Source organism: Octopus sinensis, linkage group LG4 (genome assembly GCF_006345805.1).
Source record: "Octopus sinensis linkage group LG4, ASM634580v1, whole genome shotgun sequence".
In the NCBI taxonomy this organism is placed as follows: domain Eukaryota; kingdom Metazoa; phylum Mollusca; class Cephalopoda; order Octopoda; family Octopodidae; genus Octopus; species Octopus sinensis.
Window position 1 is genome coordinate 87,903,240 of NC_043000.1, and position 18,885 is coordinate 87,922,124.

The 18,885-nt window shown below is 36.5% G+C and overlaps 1 protein-coding gene across 1 annotated transcript in view; it reads right to left on the bottom strand.

Moving 5' to 3' along the window:
• The window catches only part of LOC115210881 (focadhesin), a 321,641-nt gene that overhangs the window by 206,170 nt on the left and 96,586 nt on the right, over window positions 1-18,885 (bottom strand). The window contains exons 16-17 of the mRNA XM_029779651.2: window positions 16,222-16,380; window positions 14,367-14,520 (exon numbers count right to left, since the gene is read on the bottom strand). Coding sequence (XP_029635511.1) covers window positions 14,367-14,520; window positions 16,222-16,380 — 313 coding nt within the window. The remainder of the gene's footprint in view (window positions 1-14,366; window positions 14,521-16,221; window positions 16,381-18,885) is intronic.

Below are 18,885 nucleotides of genomic sequence, written 5' to 3' on the forward strand. Positions count from 1 at the left end.
GATTTGATTTTCACTTGCCTCAACAGGTCTTCACAAGTGTCACTTGCCTCAACAGGTCTTCACAAGTGTCACAAGAAGGAAGGTATGCACAGGTGGACTGTCTACGTCGCCGGGTCTTCGGATGGTGTCTTTATGTGCCACCGACACAGGTGCCAGATGTGGCTGGCGAACGGCCACGATCGGATGGTTTTCTTGTGTGCCACCGGTACTGGACCACAAAGATACAAATTCCAAATATATGTATTCATTTATATATATAATATATATGTATTTATTTATATATATATATATAATATATATATATATAAATATATATATATATAATAAATATTTATATATATATATATATAAATAATATATATATATATATATAAATAAATATATATATATATACATATATATATAAAATATATATATATAAATATATATGAAACACAAAGAGAAAACACAACAACACGAGGACGTGGAACAAGTTTAGTGTTATTGGATACTCAGGAAAGAAGGAGGGTTTAACGTTTCGAGCGGAGCTCTTCGTCAGAAACATAGGAAAAGGAAAGATCTAAAGAAGGGAAGACGGAGGAAAAAAAATCGCCAACGGTACACACGCGGTCACATATATATACATATATATATATCTATTAGGGTGGGGTTGAAATTATATATTTTGATTCCACATATTGTTTGGTGTGAGAAATAAATAAACAAATTTTAAAAAGTATGTGATCATCCCCTAACCTTCACACAGCCATACCCCTAATTCTACATTTTGAAAATGTAAAGAACTGTAAACTTTTTAATGCTATTAACGTATTGGTTAAATATTGCTTATGACATTTTATAAATTATATGCAATCCCCACCTGAAAATAACAGTTATTGGAATCTTTATTTATTTATATAGTTTGTATTAAATTTTTTTAATAAAAAAAGCCTAAATTCAGAAATGCACCCATGACGTTAAAAAAATCTAAATTCTTCATGACTATTATTATATGCAATAAAAAGTAGCTTGTAGCTAAATTATTCCGTTTTCAAATTTTGGTACAAGGCCAGCGAGTTCAGGAGATGGGTCAGTCGATTTCATTGACCCCCATCTCCTACTCAGTACTAAACTGGTACTTATTTTATCAACCCCTGAAAGGATGAAATACATAGTCAAACTCAGTGGATTTTGAACTCAGAACATAAAGACAGGCAAAATGCTACTAAGTAATTTTCTCAGCATGCTAATGATTCTGCCGACTTGCCACCTTAACAATGATGATATTAAAAATAATAGATATATACATATCAGCTATTGCTCAGCTTTAATATATTAGTAGAATCATGATCAGGTATGCAAGTGTTAATAGGAAATTAATTTAGGCTATTTCAAATGCCAACCTACACACAAGAAATACAATTACTTAGTTGTTGTTGTATGATTAGAATTTCTTCATAGGTGTATTTTTCACAAGATGCAAAACAAATTTGTTTTTCATTGGAGAGATATATTTTATCAAACTATCACCTGTATATGAAGGCATGTGGTTTAGCAGTTAGGGTGTTTGGCTTACAATCATAAGCTGGTGAGTTTGATCCCTGGTGATGTATTGTGTTCTTGAGCAAGATTTCACATTGCTCCAGTCCATTCAGCTGGCAAAAATGAGTAGTACCTGTGTTTGAAAAGGCCAGTCTTCTCACACATGTGTCACACTGAATCTCTCTCAGGACTACGTTAAGGGTACACATGTTTGTGGAGTGCTCAGCCACTTGCACGTTAATTTCATGAGTACATTGATTGGATCAACTGGAACTCATGCCATCATAACCAACAGAGTGCCTATAATCACCTATATATAGCTGGTACTTATACTATAACCCTCTACCCAAAGTGGCAACAATGTCAAACACTGAAGAATTTTAAATGAAAACTGCAAAGTGTTAATAATCACATCTAATTTAAACACAAAGGTAGCAATCTTAATCTTTTAGCTTTCTGATTACTTTGTCAAATGAAATGCTTATTTACTCACATTGCATTAAATTAATCATGTATTATCTCATAGCTTTGAAATTTCAGTGATGTGATTGTTTAATTTGAGAATGATATATTGTAGAGTAGGTGTGAGAGGCTGGATCTGACTAGTTTGAACAAAAAGAATGTAGAATATTTTGGCTGGATAATGTTGATTTAAATGCTAAAGAGTTATGGTTAGGAGCTAAGTTGATACTTTATTTTATCAACCCATTAAGGTTGAAAGGCAAAGTTGATCATAGCAAGATTCAACTACAGAACATAAAGAGTCAAAAGCAACACCTCTGTGCATTTATTTCTTATGTTCTAATGATTCTGTCATTTTGTTGCCAGTAATGTACATACCCTAATGTATTTGCCTGGTATACTTTTGTTTTAAAAGTGGGCATGGCTGTGTGGTTAAGAAGGTTACCTTGTAACCATGTATATACATAATATATATAATATATATGAGAGGTAATGGTGTCAAGAAAGCCCAAAGGTGTCAGATAATGCTGAGTAAGCGCTATGGACAGACTATAGTTAAGCTCTAGGTTCAGTGATTATGCGAATGAAGAGTCCAATGTTGAGGACTGATGAAAAATTTGGGACCTTCTGTGTCTGTCTCCTGTCAGGTTGTACACTCAGAATACATATAAGTTTTTTAGCTGTCATTTATTTACAATGCATTTTTCATTTATTATATACTAACATTATGATCCGGTGTTGCCAGGTCTAGTGAATAGTGCTTGTTGTTCGTTGCCGGGTCGCAGTAAAAATTTCTCACTAAATCAAGAGCTAAGTTTCTTATCACATTTCAACCCAGGCCAGTTTTGTTGTTTATGAGCTAGTTGGAGCTTTTTATGTGAGTAATTGATATTCATTGGATTTCGCCAATGTCCATATGCCAATAACTTATGGGCATAAGCGGTTAGTTTATCGATTTTTTTTAATGGCTTTCTGGGGTGAGTGGGGAAATGAAAAGATCTTCACAACCACCCTCAGACAGTTTTGAAAGCCCATAGAAAATGCGAGCCTTTTACGTGAAAAACTGTGGATTTATAAAGGACACACTGACACACAGATACACTGACATTTTGCCGTTTATAGATATAGAGATATATCTATATCTATATTACTCTCTCTTATATTCTTTTACTTGTTTCAGTCATTGGACTGCGGCCATGCTGGAGCACCGCCTTTAGTTGAGCAAATTGACCCCGAGGACTTATTCTATTGTTCTCTTTTGCTGAACCGCTAAATGATGGGGACATAAACACACCAGCATCGGTTGTCAAGCAATGATAGGGGGCAAACATAGACACACAAACATACGCACACATATATATATACATATATACCACGGGCTTCTTTCAGTTTCCGTCTACCAAATCCACTCAGAAGCCTTTGGTTGGCCCGAGGCTATAGTAGAAGACACTTGCCCAAGATACCACGCAGTGGGACTGAGCCCAGAACCATGTGTTTGGTAAGGAAGCTGCTCACCACATAGTCACTCCTGCGCCTATATCTATATCTACCTATATGCGTGTGTGTGTGTGTATCAAGATAAATACACAACCAAAAGAGCTACTATTAGTTTCATTCTATTATGACACTTGAAGAGGCATATTTATAAAATATACCATGTATTTTAAAAGACGCTTTCATGCTCTTTTTATGCAGTATATATAATTTTCAAAACCAAAGTGTGTTCTACATGGTTAGAAATATAGAATAAAGAAGTTGAAAATGCACCAAGATTCATTTAAATAAAAACATTTAATAGGTAAATTTGATGCCTGCATGCATACACACAAACCATAACTATTCAACCACTGGACTACATGGAAACAATTCCTCTTCACTCTACTACTTGATAGATAAAATTTAGAGAACCTTATTTTGAGACTGTCACTCATCATCATCATCGTTTAATGTCTGTTTTTCCACAGCTGGATGCCCTTCCTAACGCCAACTACTCCGTGAGTGTAGTGGGTGCTTTTTACATGCCACCGGCACAGGGACCAGAGGAGGCTGGCAAACGGCCACAATAGGTTGGTGCTTTTTACCTACCTACAAAAATTTCTAAGATTACTAATGATCCCTAAATCTTCCTCTACTACATCTAAGATAAATTTGAGACAGCTCTGACTGCTAGGGATTGTCACTAGACATGTTCACTCAACCGTGACAGTTTTAAGGAACAACACCAAACATACTGTCACATGGCATTAAAGAAAGGACATAGTGGATACCTTTCGAAAATTTCTGAACCGGATCTCATGATCATCCTCGACCAATCAAAACGTATCTAAAATAGATATGTTTGATTGTTTATTGTATGACATTGTAGGGTAGGCATGAGATGCTAGATTTGGTCAGTCTGAACATAAAACAGGTATAGTATTTGGGCCTGACATGGTTGGTTTGAATGTAAAAGGGTTGCTCATCTGTCACATTCTTTTCACTCTAGCAAACTTATCTACCCACCCTTCTGTTCATCTATCCTACCCCACTCACTCTCGCTCATATTCCCCTTGTACTTTGACCTTACATTTTCTCTCTCTCTCCTTCTCTAGATGGGGAAGCCATGTTTCAACAGTTCAGTGAGAAATTTGTTCCTGTCACTACTCTATCATACTTTCATATCTCTCAATACAATGCCACATTCAGTTGAGATGTCTTGTCTTGCAAGTGATCTCACCAACACTGATGCCAGAAAACACTCTGTGAAGAGGTTGGCATTAGGAAGTGTATTTAGCTGCAGAAACCATGCTGAAGCAGAAGCTGGAGTTTGGCATGGTCCTCTGATTCATCAGTTCATGCTGAACCATTCAACTCATGCTGTGGGAAAAGGATATTAAATGATGAGGATAATATATACACATACACATATATGGGTCTGTGTAAGTATGTATGTATGTATATGCATGTGTGTATGAATATATATATACATATACACACACACACACACACGCACATACATACAGAACCACACACACCAATTTGTATGTATATGCATATATATGTATACACACAGATAAATGGGCATAAACATGTACATATACGCTCCCCCCATCACACAACTGATACCTTGTCCACTATGTGGTTGATTTCCTGTACACTACGCAGTTGATTTCCTGATGTCCATGCACTATTTTCCATCTAACTGCTGTTGCTGTTTCTCGACCATTGCAGGCTGATGTCCAGTAATAAACATTGACTCTCGGGCAGTATGACATGCTTGAGAAGGCCTGTTGAGTCAAGTAAAACCAATATCATAGGTGTCACCAGTGTCCCCTGGCTGGCTCCCATGCTGCTGACACATAAAAGCACCATCTGAACGTGGTCGATGCCAGGTCCACCTGACTGGCTCTTGTGCTGGTGGCACGTAAAAAGCACCAATCCAAACGTGGCTGATGCCAGTACCCCCTGACTAACTCCTGTGCTGGTTGCACATAAAAAGCACCACCTGAATGTGGCCGATGCCCATATCCACTGACTGGCCCTCATGCTGGTGGCACGTAAAAAGCACTATCTGAATGTGATAGATGCCAGGCCCACCTAACTGGCTCCTGTGTCGGTGACACGTAAAAAAGCATCCACCACACTCTCGGAGTGGTTGACATTAGGAAGTGCATCAAGCTGTAGAAACATTGCCAGATCAGATTGGAGCCTGGTGCAGCCACTGGCTCTCCAGACCTCAGTCAAGCCATCCAACCCATGCCAGATTGGAAAACAGACGTTAAACGATGATGTGTATATATATTTATATATATATAAATGGAACAAAAATGCAATAGAGGGCATTAAAACGTTTGGACAGATAGACAGTACAAAGGCAGACAAGAAAAACAACAATTAGAAGGACAGGCAAAAAAGGTGGGTCTTTCTTGGCTTTCTTTCATCAGTCAAGTCCCAGAAGTCACAGCTATTTTGGGCAGTTACACTTGAGATGGTTTGATCTGGTCGCCCCCAAAAATGTCTAAGCTAAGAGCATTAGACCCCTTTGTAAGAAAGCTAGTGAATGTGTATGGCAACAAAGATAAAAAAACAAACAAACAAACAAAATGGGGAACATGGTACATAATTATGAATACAAACAACAAGAATACAAACAACAAGGTGTCTTTCGACTGAGAATGAACCAAATTGAGCTGGTGTGTATGGAGTGAAAACCTAAAGGCAGGAACATGGGAGTTGGACATGAGGTGTTGGCGGTCAGCGGTCAGCAGTCAGGCCAAGAAAGAAAGATCATGGCTGGCTGGACACCAGTCACCTGGAAGGAGGAAAGATGGGTAAAGATTGAAGGATTAGAAAAAAAATCAGAAACAAAGAGAAAAGTACAGGGGAGATAAACGAGTGGGAAATAGTGGGAGTTGTTAAAGAAAGAGAGGGCCAAGAAATGTGAGAGGGGGAGTGAGAATAAAAGATAGAGTAAGAGCCATACAAAATTTAGATGCACAACAAATACAGATATATATGCATAAAACAAACACATTCATATATATAATATATATATATATATATATATATATATGTGTGTCATGAAGAGTGAAAACACAGTTTTGTTTGTATTTTACTGAATTAAATTATTTCTAAGTGAATTATTAAAATCAAATTGTTTCAAAATAATGACTGGCTTTAAGCCTGAGTTAAGACAGACAGATATACTACAGCACAATGACGGCGGGGTAGCAACATTATGAATACACTAAGATATCTACATTATTGATATCTCCGTTAGTGACCTAATTTTTTTATAAATATACTAGACAACAAGAGAGGTCACGCTATGTACTTTAAATATTTAATGTGAAATGGAGCATATATTTTCCAAAAATGTTGATATTTGAATTAAATATAAGTGTCATAATTGATTATTGAATAAAATTTGGTTATATTTCTCAAAAAAAAAAGTAAGTGGAGGCGCAATGGCCTAGTGGTTAGGGCAGCGGACTTGCGGTCGGAGGATCGCGGTTTCGATTCCCAGACCGGGCGTTGTGTGTGTTTATTGAGCGAAAAAAACACCTAAAAGCTCCACGAGGCTCCGGCAGGAGGTGGTGATCCCTGCTGTACTCTTTCACCACTCTAAAGGCGGTGCTCCAGCATGGCCGCAGTCAAAATGACTGAAACAAGTACAAAAAAAAAAAAAAAAAAGTTCCTTTATATTTTTCTTGTTCTGTCATATTTACTGGACATTGGTAAATAGTTTAAAATTTGGCTGTAAATTCCCCACACACAAAGAACTCATAGGGGATTGGTCACAATAGAAGTGGCTTAGAAGGTTTGGAAAGTGTGATGGCTGGTAGTAGAGAAGCATAAACAGGGTAAAAGTAAAGGAGATGCACAAGAGAGAAGGGATTATAGAGACATGAGGATGTGTTACTGCAGTTTCTTATACATAGGTCTAACGAGAGAATGAGGGTGATGTGTGATTTGTGGAGGCTACTTTAACTTTTTGCATATACGTACATATACATCTGATACTAAATGAGACAGAAACATGTGTCCATGACTGACTTATTATCACCAGATAATAAGACTGTTTCTTTCCTTAATGAAAATCTTGAGATTTTCTGCCCTTCTCATATGGAGCTAGTCTTCGCTGTCATTTGGTACTTGTACCATATACACAAGAGACAGAGATAGCTTTAACAAATAAAAAATTTATGTTCTATGGTATCTAATATACCTGTCTTTGCCTATGTTGTTTATATACAAGCCACTGACCATGCTGGATTCTCTTAACTCATTTCTGCTTAATTGATTAATGCATGCAAGCATACATACCTACATAGCTACCTACCTACCTACCAAACAACCTACTTAATCTACCTACCTACCTACCTACCTACCTACCTATCTACCTACCTACCAAACAACCTACTTAATCTACCTACCTACTTCCCTCCCTACCTACCTACTTACCTACTTCATCTACCTACCTAACAACCTACTTAATCTACCTCCCTCCCTCCCTACCTACCTACCTAACAACTTACTTAATCTACCTACCTACCTACCTACATACATACATACTTACTTACTTATTTACCTACATTCATACATACATGATGATGGCTGTCCATTCATGACCAGGGAAAACCATTGCTGACCTCCAAGAACATTGTGCGCTCTAGGACTAACTTATACTAACTTATATTTTGCATTTGCGTCTCCATTGGGGGCTAATGAGCCCTACTTTTGACAAGCATACACCACTGCAAAAATTGCAAACCAAGCCTTCCCCATTCACAACACCAGCAGTGCCCTCTTGAGCAGCACACTTAGGTTCTTCATGCAGAATACATGCTCTCTTAAAAGTGTCGACCCCGCCTCCATATATACATACATCATCATCATCATCATTCTAATGCCCATTTTTCCATGCAAGGAAAGGTTGCCTAGAATTTGTTGAGCTAGATTTACTATAGCCAGAAACTTTTCCTGTCACCAACCCTCACCTGTTTCCCAGACAAGCTTTCATAGAAGATTGGAAACAAAGGACAAGAATGTATGACAATAACAATCATTTACAGCTTTTAATGTTACTACAAGGAGACAGTAACACACATGCATACACACACACACACACTGAAGGACAAGCTCAGGATACTGAACCTTACAGAGGAAACGACAAAGGACCAAAATATCTGGCACATTGCTGTACTCAAGAAGACCTGTCCTCCACACAAGAAGTGTTAAGGCTGCTCCCTTCTGATGAAGAGAATTGTCCTGAAAGAGCCCCATGTTGGTGTCAGGTAAAAGGCATTTGTGCTGGTGCCATGTGAAAAACAGTTGTGCCAGTGTCACATTAAAAAGCACCCAGCATAAAATGTAAAGCACGGTTGGTGTTAGGAAGGGCATCCAGCCACAGAAACCAAGCAAAACCAGACTGGAAACAGGTACAGCTCTGGCTTGCTAGCACTAATCAAACTGTCCAACCCATGCCAGTATGGCAAACAGACATTAAATGATGATAATAATGTTAATGATGACGTGATATATATATATATATATAAGGTAAGTGTAAGCTATGGACACATAAGAGGTGCAGCAATGTCAAAGGAAGGCTAACTAGGAAAATAGTTTTTGTATGTGGCAGATGCTCTGGTGCAATAAACACTGAAAGTGCGCAGAGACCATCTTCCGTCACATTCCAGGGAGAAAAACTTGAAATAGTTGATAGTTTCCGTTACCTAGGTGACCAAGTCAGTAGCTGGGGTGGGTGTGCCGAAAGTGTAACTGCTAGAGTAAGAATAGCCTGGGCAAAGTTCAGAGAGCTCTTACCTCTGCTGGTGACAAAAGGCCTCTTGCTCAGAGTAAAAGGCAGACTGTATGACGCATGCGTGCGAACAGCCATGCTACATGGCAGTGAAACTTGGGCCGTGACTGCTGAGAACATGCGTAAGCTTGCAAGAAATGAAGCCAGTATGCTCCGTTGGATGTGTAATGTCAGTGTTCATACCAGACAGAGTGTAAGTGCCTTGAGAGAAAAGTTGGACCTAAGAAGCATCAGATGTGATGTGCAAGAGAGGCGTCTACGCTGGTATGGACACGTCGTAAGAATGGATGAAGATAGTTGTGTGAAAAAGTGCCACACCCTGGCAGTTGAGGGAACCTGTGGAAGAGGCAGACCCAGGAAAACCTGGGACGAGGTGGTGAAGAACGACCTTCGCTCTTTAGGTCTCACCGAGGAAATGACCAGAGACTGAGACCTTTGGAAGTATACTGTGCGTGAGAAGACCTGGCTGGACAAGTGAGGCCATAACCCATGGCCCCTACCTGGAACGTAGTCAGTGCACCTATGCATACCTTCCTTCTTGGGACACATAACTCTACTTGTGAAGACCTGTTGAGGCAAGTGAAAATGGACAAAATCAAAAGCAAACTCGATGAACATTAATGGAATTTGTAGTTTTGTGGTACCAGTGCTGGTGGCACATACGAAAACCATCCGAATGTGGCCGTAGCCAGTACCGCATTGACTGGCCACCGTGCCGGTGGCACGTAAAAGACACCATCCGAGCGTGGCCGTTCGCCAGCCTCGTCTGGCACCTGTGTCGGTGGCACATAAAATCACCCACTACACTCTCGGAGTGGTTGGCGTTAGGAAGGGCATCCAGCTGTAGAAACACTGCCAGATCTGACTGGCCTGGTGCAGCCTTCGGGCTTCCCAGACCCCAGTTGAACCGTCCAACCCAAGCTAGCATGGAAAGCGGACGTTAAACGATGATGATATAAGGGTGGTGAGCTGGCTGAATCATTAGCATGCCAGGCAAAATGCTTAGCAGTATTTCATCAGCTGTTACATTCTGAGTTCAAATTCCGCTGAGGTCGACTTTGCCTTTCATCCTTTCAGGGTTGATTAAATAAGTACCAGTTATGTACTGGAGTCAACGTAATAGACTTAATCTCTTTGCTTGGCTTTGTTTGTCCCCTCTATGTTCAGCCCCATATGGGCAAGAAAGAAATATATATATATAAATGAAAGACAGAAGATGGAATAACGGGAATTTATTATTAATCACAACAATTGTTTCAACACATCTAGCATCGATTCCTCTTGGGTGAGACACTCAACAACTGGTTCAAGAGCATTCGGTGGTGCAGATATATCTCATCGGGTGATAAATAAATACAACTCGTTAAAATGACTGTTCCGACATGTAACTTTCCATTTTGTAGAGAGAAAAACAGCCAGACAGTGGAAATATCTTCATTTATATAGAAGATCAATATACTCACAGATGACAAAAAGAGAAACGAACACGCAATCCAGCGAGAAAAGTATACATATATATACACACACATGTGACAGGCTTCTTTCAGTTTCCTTTGTGTGAATTCACACATGAAGCCTCAGTCAAACAGGAGCTCTAGTAGAAGACAAACCAAAGAGCCATGCAATGGAACTGAAACTAAAACCAAGTGATTGAAAAGCGAATTTCTCATCTATATATAACAAAACAGGAAACTGTTCATTTTTTGGCATTATTTCTTCACCATTACATGTGTTTCATTTGCTAACGGGAATTACAAGGAATTTGTGAGAAGAAATTCCTTACATGTCTATCTATCATGTAAAACATTTAGCAAATGAAATGTGTGTAATGGTGAGTAAATAGTACCAAACAATTTGCAATTTCCTGTTTGGTTATGTGATAACTCTGAAGATAATATTTCCAAATATTTCCATAATTCTCAATTGTAATATGTATTATTAATTAGACTGGAATAATAGAATAAGCAGATGTACTTCAAGAAGGAACAGCTGAGATTTACCCTAACTAAAACAACATACATACATACATACACACACACACACACACCACACACACACACACACACACACACACACACACACACACACACACACACACACACCACACACACATACATACATACATACAGACATACATACATACATACATACATACATATATATATATATATATATATATATATATATATAATATATATATATATATATTAATATACATCATTCAACTACAGTAGTAGTTGAGTAATATTCTTAAGGCCACAATTTCCTCACATGCAGCATCTTTCAGAGCATGTCACTAATTCAGTTCTTAACCAAATTAAGATTTCACCCAGTAGAAAAACGTTTACATCAAAATTTGTGGCAATGTTATAGGAGAGTAAGTAACGTCACCAATACAAGTTTAGATCTATATAACTTTTTTTTTTAAAAGCAAAATATATTTATCTTAGCTTCGATGATAGAAGAAAGCATGAAGAATTTTATAGTTTTTATCCCAGGCAACAAAAATTTGTATGAAAGAACTTGTGAGGTAAAATATCACGAGAAAATATAAGCAAAGCAAAAAAGTATAATTAACTTTCTTATTTTAAAAACAAACTATATTTTAATTAAGCTTAAATGATAGAGTTCAATTCAAGGAATTGTATTGTATCAATCTCATGCAAAGAAGTTCTAAAAGCAAAAAGTTATGAGTTTTTCTTTCTTTCTCAAATCTGAAGGGTGAGAGCAGCCAACTAGCTTCTGTGCCCGTGGCACGTAAAAGGGCACCATTCGAGCGTAATCGTTACCAACGTAGCTTCACTGGCACCTGTGCCGGTGGCACATGTAAAAAGATCGAGTGAGGTCGTTGCCAGTGCTGCCTGACAGGCCCCCGTGCTGGTGGCATGTAAAAAGCACCCACTACACTCTCAGAGTGGTTGGCATTAGGAAGGGCATCCAGCTGTAGAAACTCTGCCAGATCAAGATTGGAGCCTGGTGCAGCCATCTGGTTCGCCAGCCCTCAGTCAAAATTGTCCAACCCATGCTAGCATGGAAAGCGGATGTTAAACGATGATGATGATGATGTTCTATAAGGGGACTTTTCTATATGTCATTGGCGTCATTGAGGTTAAGGAAAAAAAATTATCAACGACATTGCTAATTGACACATTATTAATTATAGAATAGCCTGAAAAAATCGTGGATTACCTGAAAAAATGCAAGCAAAAGAAAAAATATTTTCAAAATTATAAACCTGTAAAATTACAGGACAAGTTATAACACTTGGAAAAGTTCAGGATAACTTATTACATCTAGTAAAGTACAAAACAAGAAACTTTTTACTTAAAAATATTGCAGTTAAGGATAAAATTTGAATATTAAAATTATTTTGTTAAAATATTGAAACACTAGAATACTTTAAAAAATGAGAGTCAGAAGTACCAATATAGCTAAAGTTTTATGCAAAGTAGAATAATGGTACATATGGTAGGCAAATTCATTATGTAAAAAAATAGGCATTAGCTCAAGACTAAAAATTCGAAGACTTGGCAATAACTCAAGCAAATTTTACTGTGAATTTGTTGTTATAGGTAGATTTTACTGCAATATATAACTAATTTTTGTATTATTCTATTTATTGTACTTATTATGTACTACTATTATTTTTGATAACCTATTTTCAAATGTCTGATTATTAATTTTTAAAAATGAATTTTTTAAAGTGCAAAAAATATTTTGAGTTAATTTTTATTTTTAATAGAAGTACAAGTAATAACAAATAGAAGTAATAACTTTTAATAAAACTTTTAGCTCTTTAAAAGCTAATATTTTCTAAATCTAAATATTTTATTTGAAATTTTATCCTTAGCTGCAATATTTTAAGCAAAAATATTCTTATTCTGTGCTTTACCAGATGTAATAAGTTGTCCTGCACTTTTCCAAGAGTAATAATTTGTCCAGTACTTTTCCAGATTTATAATGTTAAGAATACTATTTCTCTTGCTTGCATTTTTCCATATATGTATAATTGAGCTAGAGTCACTAGTCTCAAAATAGTGGAATGACATCAGACTAATACTCTTTGACATAGTTTTTGACAATTAATTCTCTGGTTGTTGCCCAATAATTTTTTTTCAAGTGTTATGATACATTTTCAATTGATGTCTCCAAAATTAATCAGTATATATTGATTACCAATAAATGTGTTGAAATATTTAAAGATGTTGACTTTGATCTATGAAGATATGTTGTTTTATCTGAGAAACTGTTTTAATTTTTTTCAGTATATATCCCAGAAAAAAAAAATCTCTCTTGACACAGAACCAATCAGCAAATATTTGTGTTGAAAGATAGCATTTGTTGATTCTAAAATATGGAAAACTGCCAATATTTATCAGAAATTTGGGTGAATAAGTACCTTTAAGACAATAACATTCCAGGCAAATACATTTTAGTACTTACATTGCTAGTCGTGAGTTGGCAAAATCCTTAACCCTTTTGATATCAATGTATCTGAAACCATTCTTATAAGACAAATTCCTCATTTTAAAGTGATAAAATTAAAAACCTTCCCACAAAATTGCAGGTTAATTTGTTTCAAAGGACAGTTTAATAATGACAAAATTATTTTACAAATTTTTCAATATTTTCAAAATTAAATAAAACAAAGGCAGTGTATTTCAAAATAAATGTGACAGCAAAAGGGTTAATGCATCAAATAAAACAACTGACAGAACAAGTACAAGGCTTACAATGAATAAGTCTCGGGGGTTGATTTCTACGACTAAAAATCCTTTAACCCTTTTATTACCATATTTCCATTCAAATATACTCTTTTTTTTTCAATTAATTTTCAAAAAAGAAAAATTACTAAATTAACTCTGACATTATTCAGCTGTGGTTTGGAACATGAATTAACATAAAATTAATATAATGGAAATATTAATTTAAATTACTTTAAAATGAGATGTTTGTATCATAGGACCAAGGGCAGTTTTAGATGGGTTGGTATCGAAAGGGTTAAAACATGGCCTCAGTCAAATGATTGAAATGTGTAAAAGAATAAAAGAATATATACATATATATATAAAAATTGACGTACCATCAAGTTGTACCTGCATTTTTAGTGTTGGAATAATGCGTGTGTAACATACTCCAGGCACTATAGGGAAAACATTTTCAATGGTCATATCAGGGTTCTTTTCTATTTCCAACTTGATAACAGCTTCAGCTTGCATGCGGAAATCATCTGTCACCTGTAAGATTTTAAGTTATCGTATTGTAATATTCTTGATAATTTGGATAATCACAGCTTCTATATTAATCTAATTTATGTAGCACAATTAGTAATTATACATTTAATGTGGCTTGTCTTATGGCTCAGTGGTGAAAGCGTTGGGCTTCCAATCATGAAGTAGTGAGTTTGATTCCCAGACCAGGCAGTTGTGTTTTTGAGCAAGACACTTTATTTGATGTTGCTCCAGTTCACCCAGTTGCGGAAATGGGTTATGACGTCACTGGTGCCAAGCAGTATCATGCTTTGCCTTTCCCTTGGATAACATTGGTAGCATGGAGAGAGGAAGCTGGTATGCATGGGCAACAGCTGGTCTTCCATAAACGCTCTTGCCTGGACTTGTACCAAGGAAGGGAACTTTCTAGGTACAATCCCACAGTCATTCATGACCGAAGGAGGTCTTTACTCTTGACTTAATGAAACAGCTGCTGAACACAAAGTATGAACTGCATATAAACTCTTTACTCTTTTACTTATTTCAGTCATTTGACTGTGGCCATGCTGGAGTACCGCCTGTAGTCGAGCAAATCGACCCTGGGACTTATTCTTTGTAAGCCCAGTACTTATTCTATCGGTCTCTTTTGCCGAACCGCAAAGTGACGGCGACGTAAACACACCAGCATCGGTTGTCAAGCAATGCTAGGGGGACAAACACAGACACACAAACATACACACACACACATATATATATATATATATACATATATACGACAGGCTTCTTTCAGTTTTCGTCTACCAAATCTACTCACGAGGCATTGGTCGGCCTGATGCCACGCAGTAGGACTGAACACAGAACCATGTGGTTGGTAAGCAAGCTACTTACCCCACAGCCACTCCTGCGCCTATAAACTATATGTCAAATGTATGTTCATCTGCTTTTTATTCTAAATGTGTTGCTCATAAAGAACATTGTTACTAATTATGTCAACACATGCAAGTTGGTTTCACTTGGGTTTACTGCAATGTAATAACATGTTGGAGTTTAACCCTTTCATTACCAACCTGGCTGAAACCAGCTCTAGCTCTGAGTACAAATATCTCGTTTTCATAAGTTTTGAATTAAAATCTTCCACCAAACCTTAGTCACAGCGAGATGAGTAAACCCTGCTAACTTATGCCAACATGGACAGTGGATATAAAATGATGATGATGATGATTATTATGATAATGATGATGAAGGTGGTGGTAGTAATAATGATGATGATGATAGTGGTGATGATGCAATGAATGGAAGCATAGTTATTATGATATTAGACTGTGGCTGACAAGTTATAGGTGGGATGGCTTGGATGGTTTGATGAGTCAGAGGACTGCATCGTACTCCAAAGACTACATTGGTAAGGCTTCTGTAGGCGGATGCCCTTCCTAATATCAGCCACTTTACAGAGACCACTGGATGCTGTTTTTGAGGCAACATCACTAGTGAAGATTGCCTTGTTTTCAGCAAGGCAAAGGGATCTAAAGTGACTCTATAACTGAAGAAGAATAGAAGAGAGAGTGGGTGATGACACTCAGCAGGTTAAGTAAGATTAGGGAGGTTAAGTAAGATTAGAAGAACAGATTTATGGTAGCAATAAGATCATAGTTGAGGAGAGGGAGTAACAGAGTAGTCATTACTTAGGTAAGGGTGGAGTCAATAATATATTGTATACAATTTTCTTACTTGTTGTGGAAAATGACTTATGGTAAAATTGTCAACTTTGAAGGCTGCTAAGGCCCGAAAAGCAGCAGCACTGACTTCAGGATTGTTCTGTTTGGAACTGGAATCACCAAACTTTTGAGAAATTAACCACAGCATACTGACAACAGCTTCCTGGAATTTCTGAAATACAGAAAGAACAAACATAGAATTACATTTTGAGAAGACAACAAAACACAAAGTTAGTTTACTTCTGAAGAAAATTTTATTTTATTTAGAGAGAAAATTGTTACTGCTAGGTAACTAGGTAACAATTTTTATTGCAATATATAATGACTTTGCAACTGAAGTTGAGTTTAGTTGATGTTCAAGAGATAACTTCACCTTATATATATATAGATAGGGAAAGTTTATGAAAAAAACAAAAGACGAAGACAGGTGGTGTACAAAACAAACAGATGTATTAGTATAATGCTCAGGAATAGAAAATGTCTTTTACATTTTGAGCCTATGCTCTTCTACAGAAAGGGACACAGAGAGAAACAAGGAGAGAAAAAAAATGTGTGTAGTGGCTAACGATCTATTATATATATATATAGTTTTATACATACACACATAGGTGATGAGTGTGGTTGGTGGGGTTGAATGAGAAAGAGGGTAGTAGGGTGAATAGGAAGTATGGGGGCTTCGTACTGGAAAGTTGCAAAAAGACTGATGAAGAGAGGTTCAGAATATGTGCAGAAGCATTCTGATTAGATGCAATGAATGGCAAACAGAAGAGATCCACTGCTACCCAAAATATTTTCAATAATCCTTGATATTTGAGGGCTTATGTCTCCATCTTCTTAGGCTTCTGATGAAGTGGTATTCAACACTGTTGGCCTGAGTTTTATAGAGACAGCCTAGAGGATATTTTTGGTGTATTTTCTGTCTTGCATGCAGTGTCTGGATTTATGACACCACATCTTGACTCCAAAATTTTAACATCATTTGCTAATTTTCTTAATGGTGATATTTGGACCACTGCTATATTTCTTTTGAAGGTCATAGGAAGTAGAAAGCTGTCTCCTCAGCATTCCTCTTCAGTTGTCATTATTCTTCACTCTTTTGCTCTTTTACAGTCAACAGTCTTTTGTTTTGATTCAAACAGTATTCTCTTTCCATTCCTGATGCCTCTGTTTAGCACAACAGTTTGAGTCACATAAGCAGCAAAATGCTAATAAGATTCAAATGACCTAGTGAACTTTTTGATTTCTTTAAATCATTGTTTTTATGGTTTTCAACCATCTGAAGAGGACTTTCCAGAGTTATAAGGGGAAAAGAAACCAACCAACCAACCAACCAACCTACCTACACACACATTCACACACATACAGATCTGAATCGAGGCTGAAGAATACATCTTCAGAATTAACATTTACTGAGAATGTTCAGATCAAAATTCACAAAAGACTACAAACTTGGCGATATAATACACCTTGCCAAATTAAATCTACAAATGCCTTAGAAATCAACTCAATAGTGTGATTGCAACACATGAATTGTTAGTTGATTCTTTTTATATCAAAACACTTCTAGGGTTATGCAAAGTGAGAGTGTACATGTTTTCAGGCATTGAACAATGCTAAGTTATGCATAAAATGCAAACATACAAAGTGGACACAAACACACAGAGCACATATCATGTGTGTTGATTAGTTTGCTTTGGCCATAAGCATATACATCAATATATAGACATATATATGTATAGCTAAATAAGCATGTGTATATACATACACACACACATATATATATATATATATATACACATACATACACACACACACATGTGTGTGTGTGTGTATATATATATATACACACACATATGTATATACATATATGTGTATATACATATATATACATATATGTATGTATGTATGTATATATATACAAATATATATGTCTATATCTACATATATGCATATATATATATATGTGTGTGTGTATATACACATATGTATATACACACATATGTGTATACATATATACATATGTATGTATATATATATATATATATATATATATATATATATATATGTACTCACACACATATGTATATACATATATGTGTATAGACACATATGTGTATACACCGCTCAAGGTAAAAGGTAGACTGTATGATGCATGTATGTGAACTGCCATGCTACATGGCAGTGAAATATGAGCCATGAATGCTGAGGACATGCATATGTTTGAAAGAAATGAAACTAGTATGATCCGCTGGATGTGTAATGTCAGTGTGCATACACGATAGAGTGTAAGTGACCTGAGACTAAAGTTGGGCATAAGAAGCATCAAATGTAGTGTGCAAGAGAGGTGTCTGCACTGGTATGGTCATGTGTTACATATGTATGAAGACAGCTGTGTATATATATATATATATATACGTATATAAATATATACATACGTAGATAAATATACATATATATAAATATATATATGTGTATATATATATATGTGTGTGTGTATATAAAATATATATATATATATGCATATATAAATATATATATATATATAGAGAGAGAGAGGTTATGAGAGGTAATGGTGTCAGTGAGACCCAAAGGTGTCAGGTAATGCTGAATAAGTGCTATGGATAGACCATAGTTGAGTTCCAGGTTCGGTGATTATGCAAATAAGGGTCCAACATTG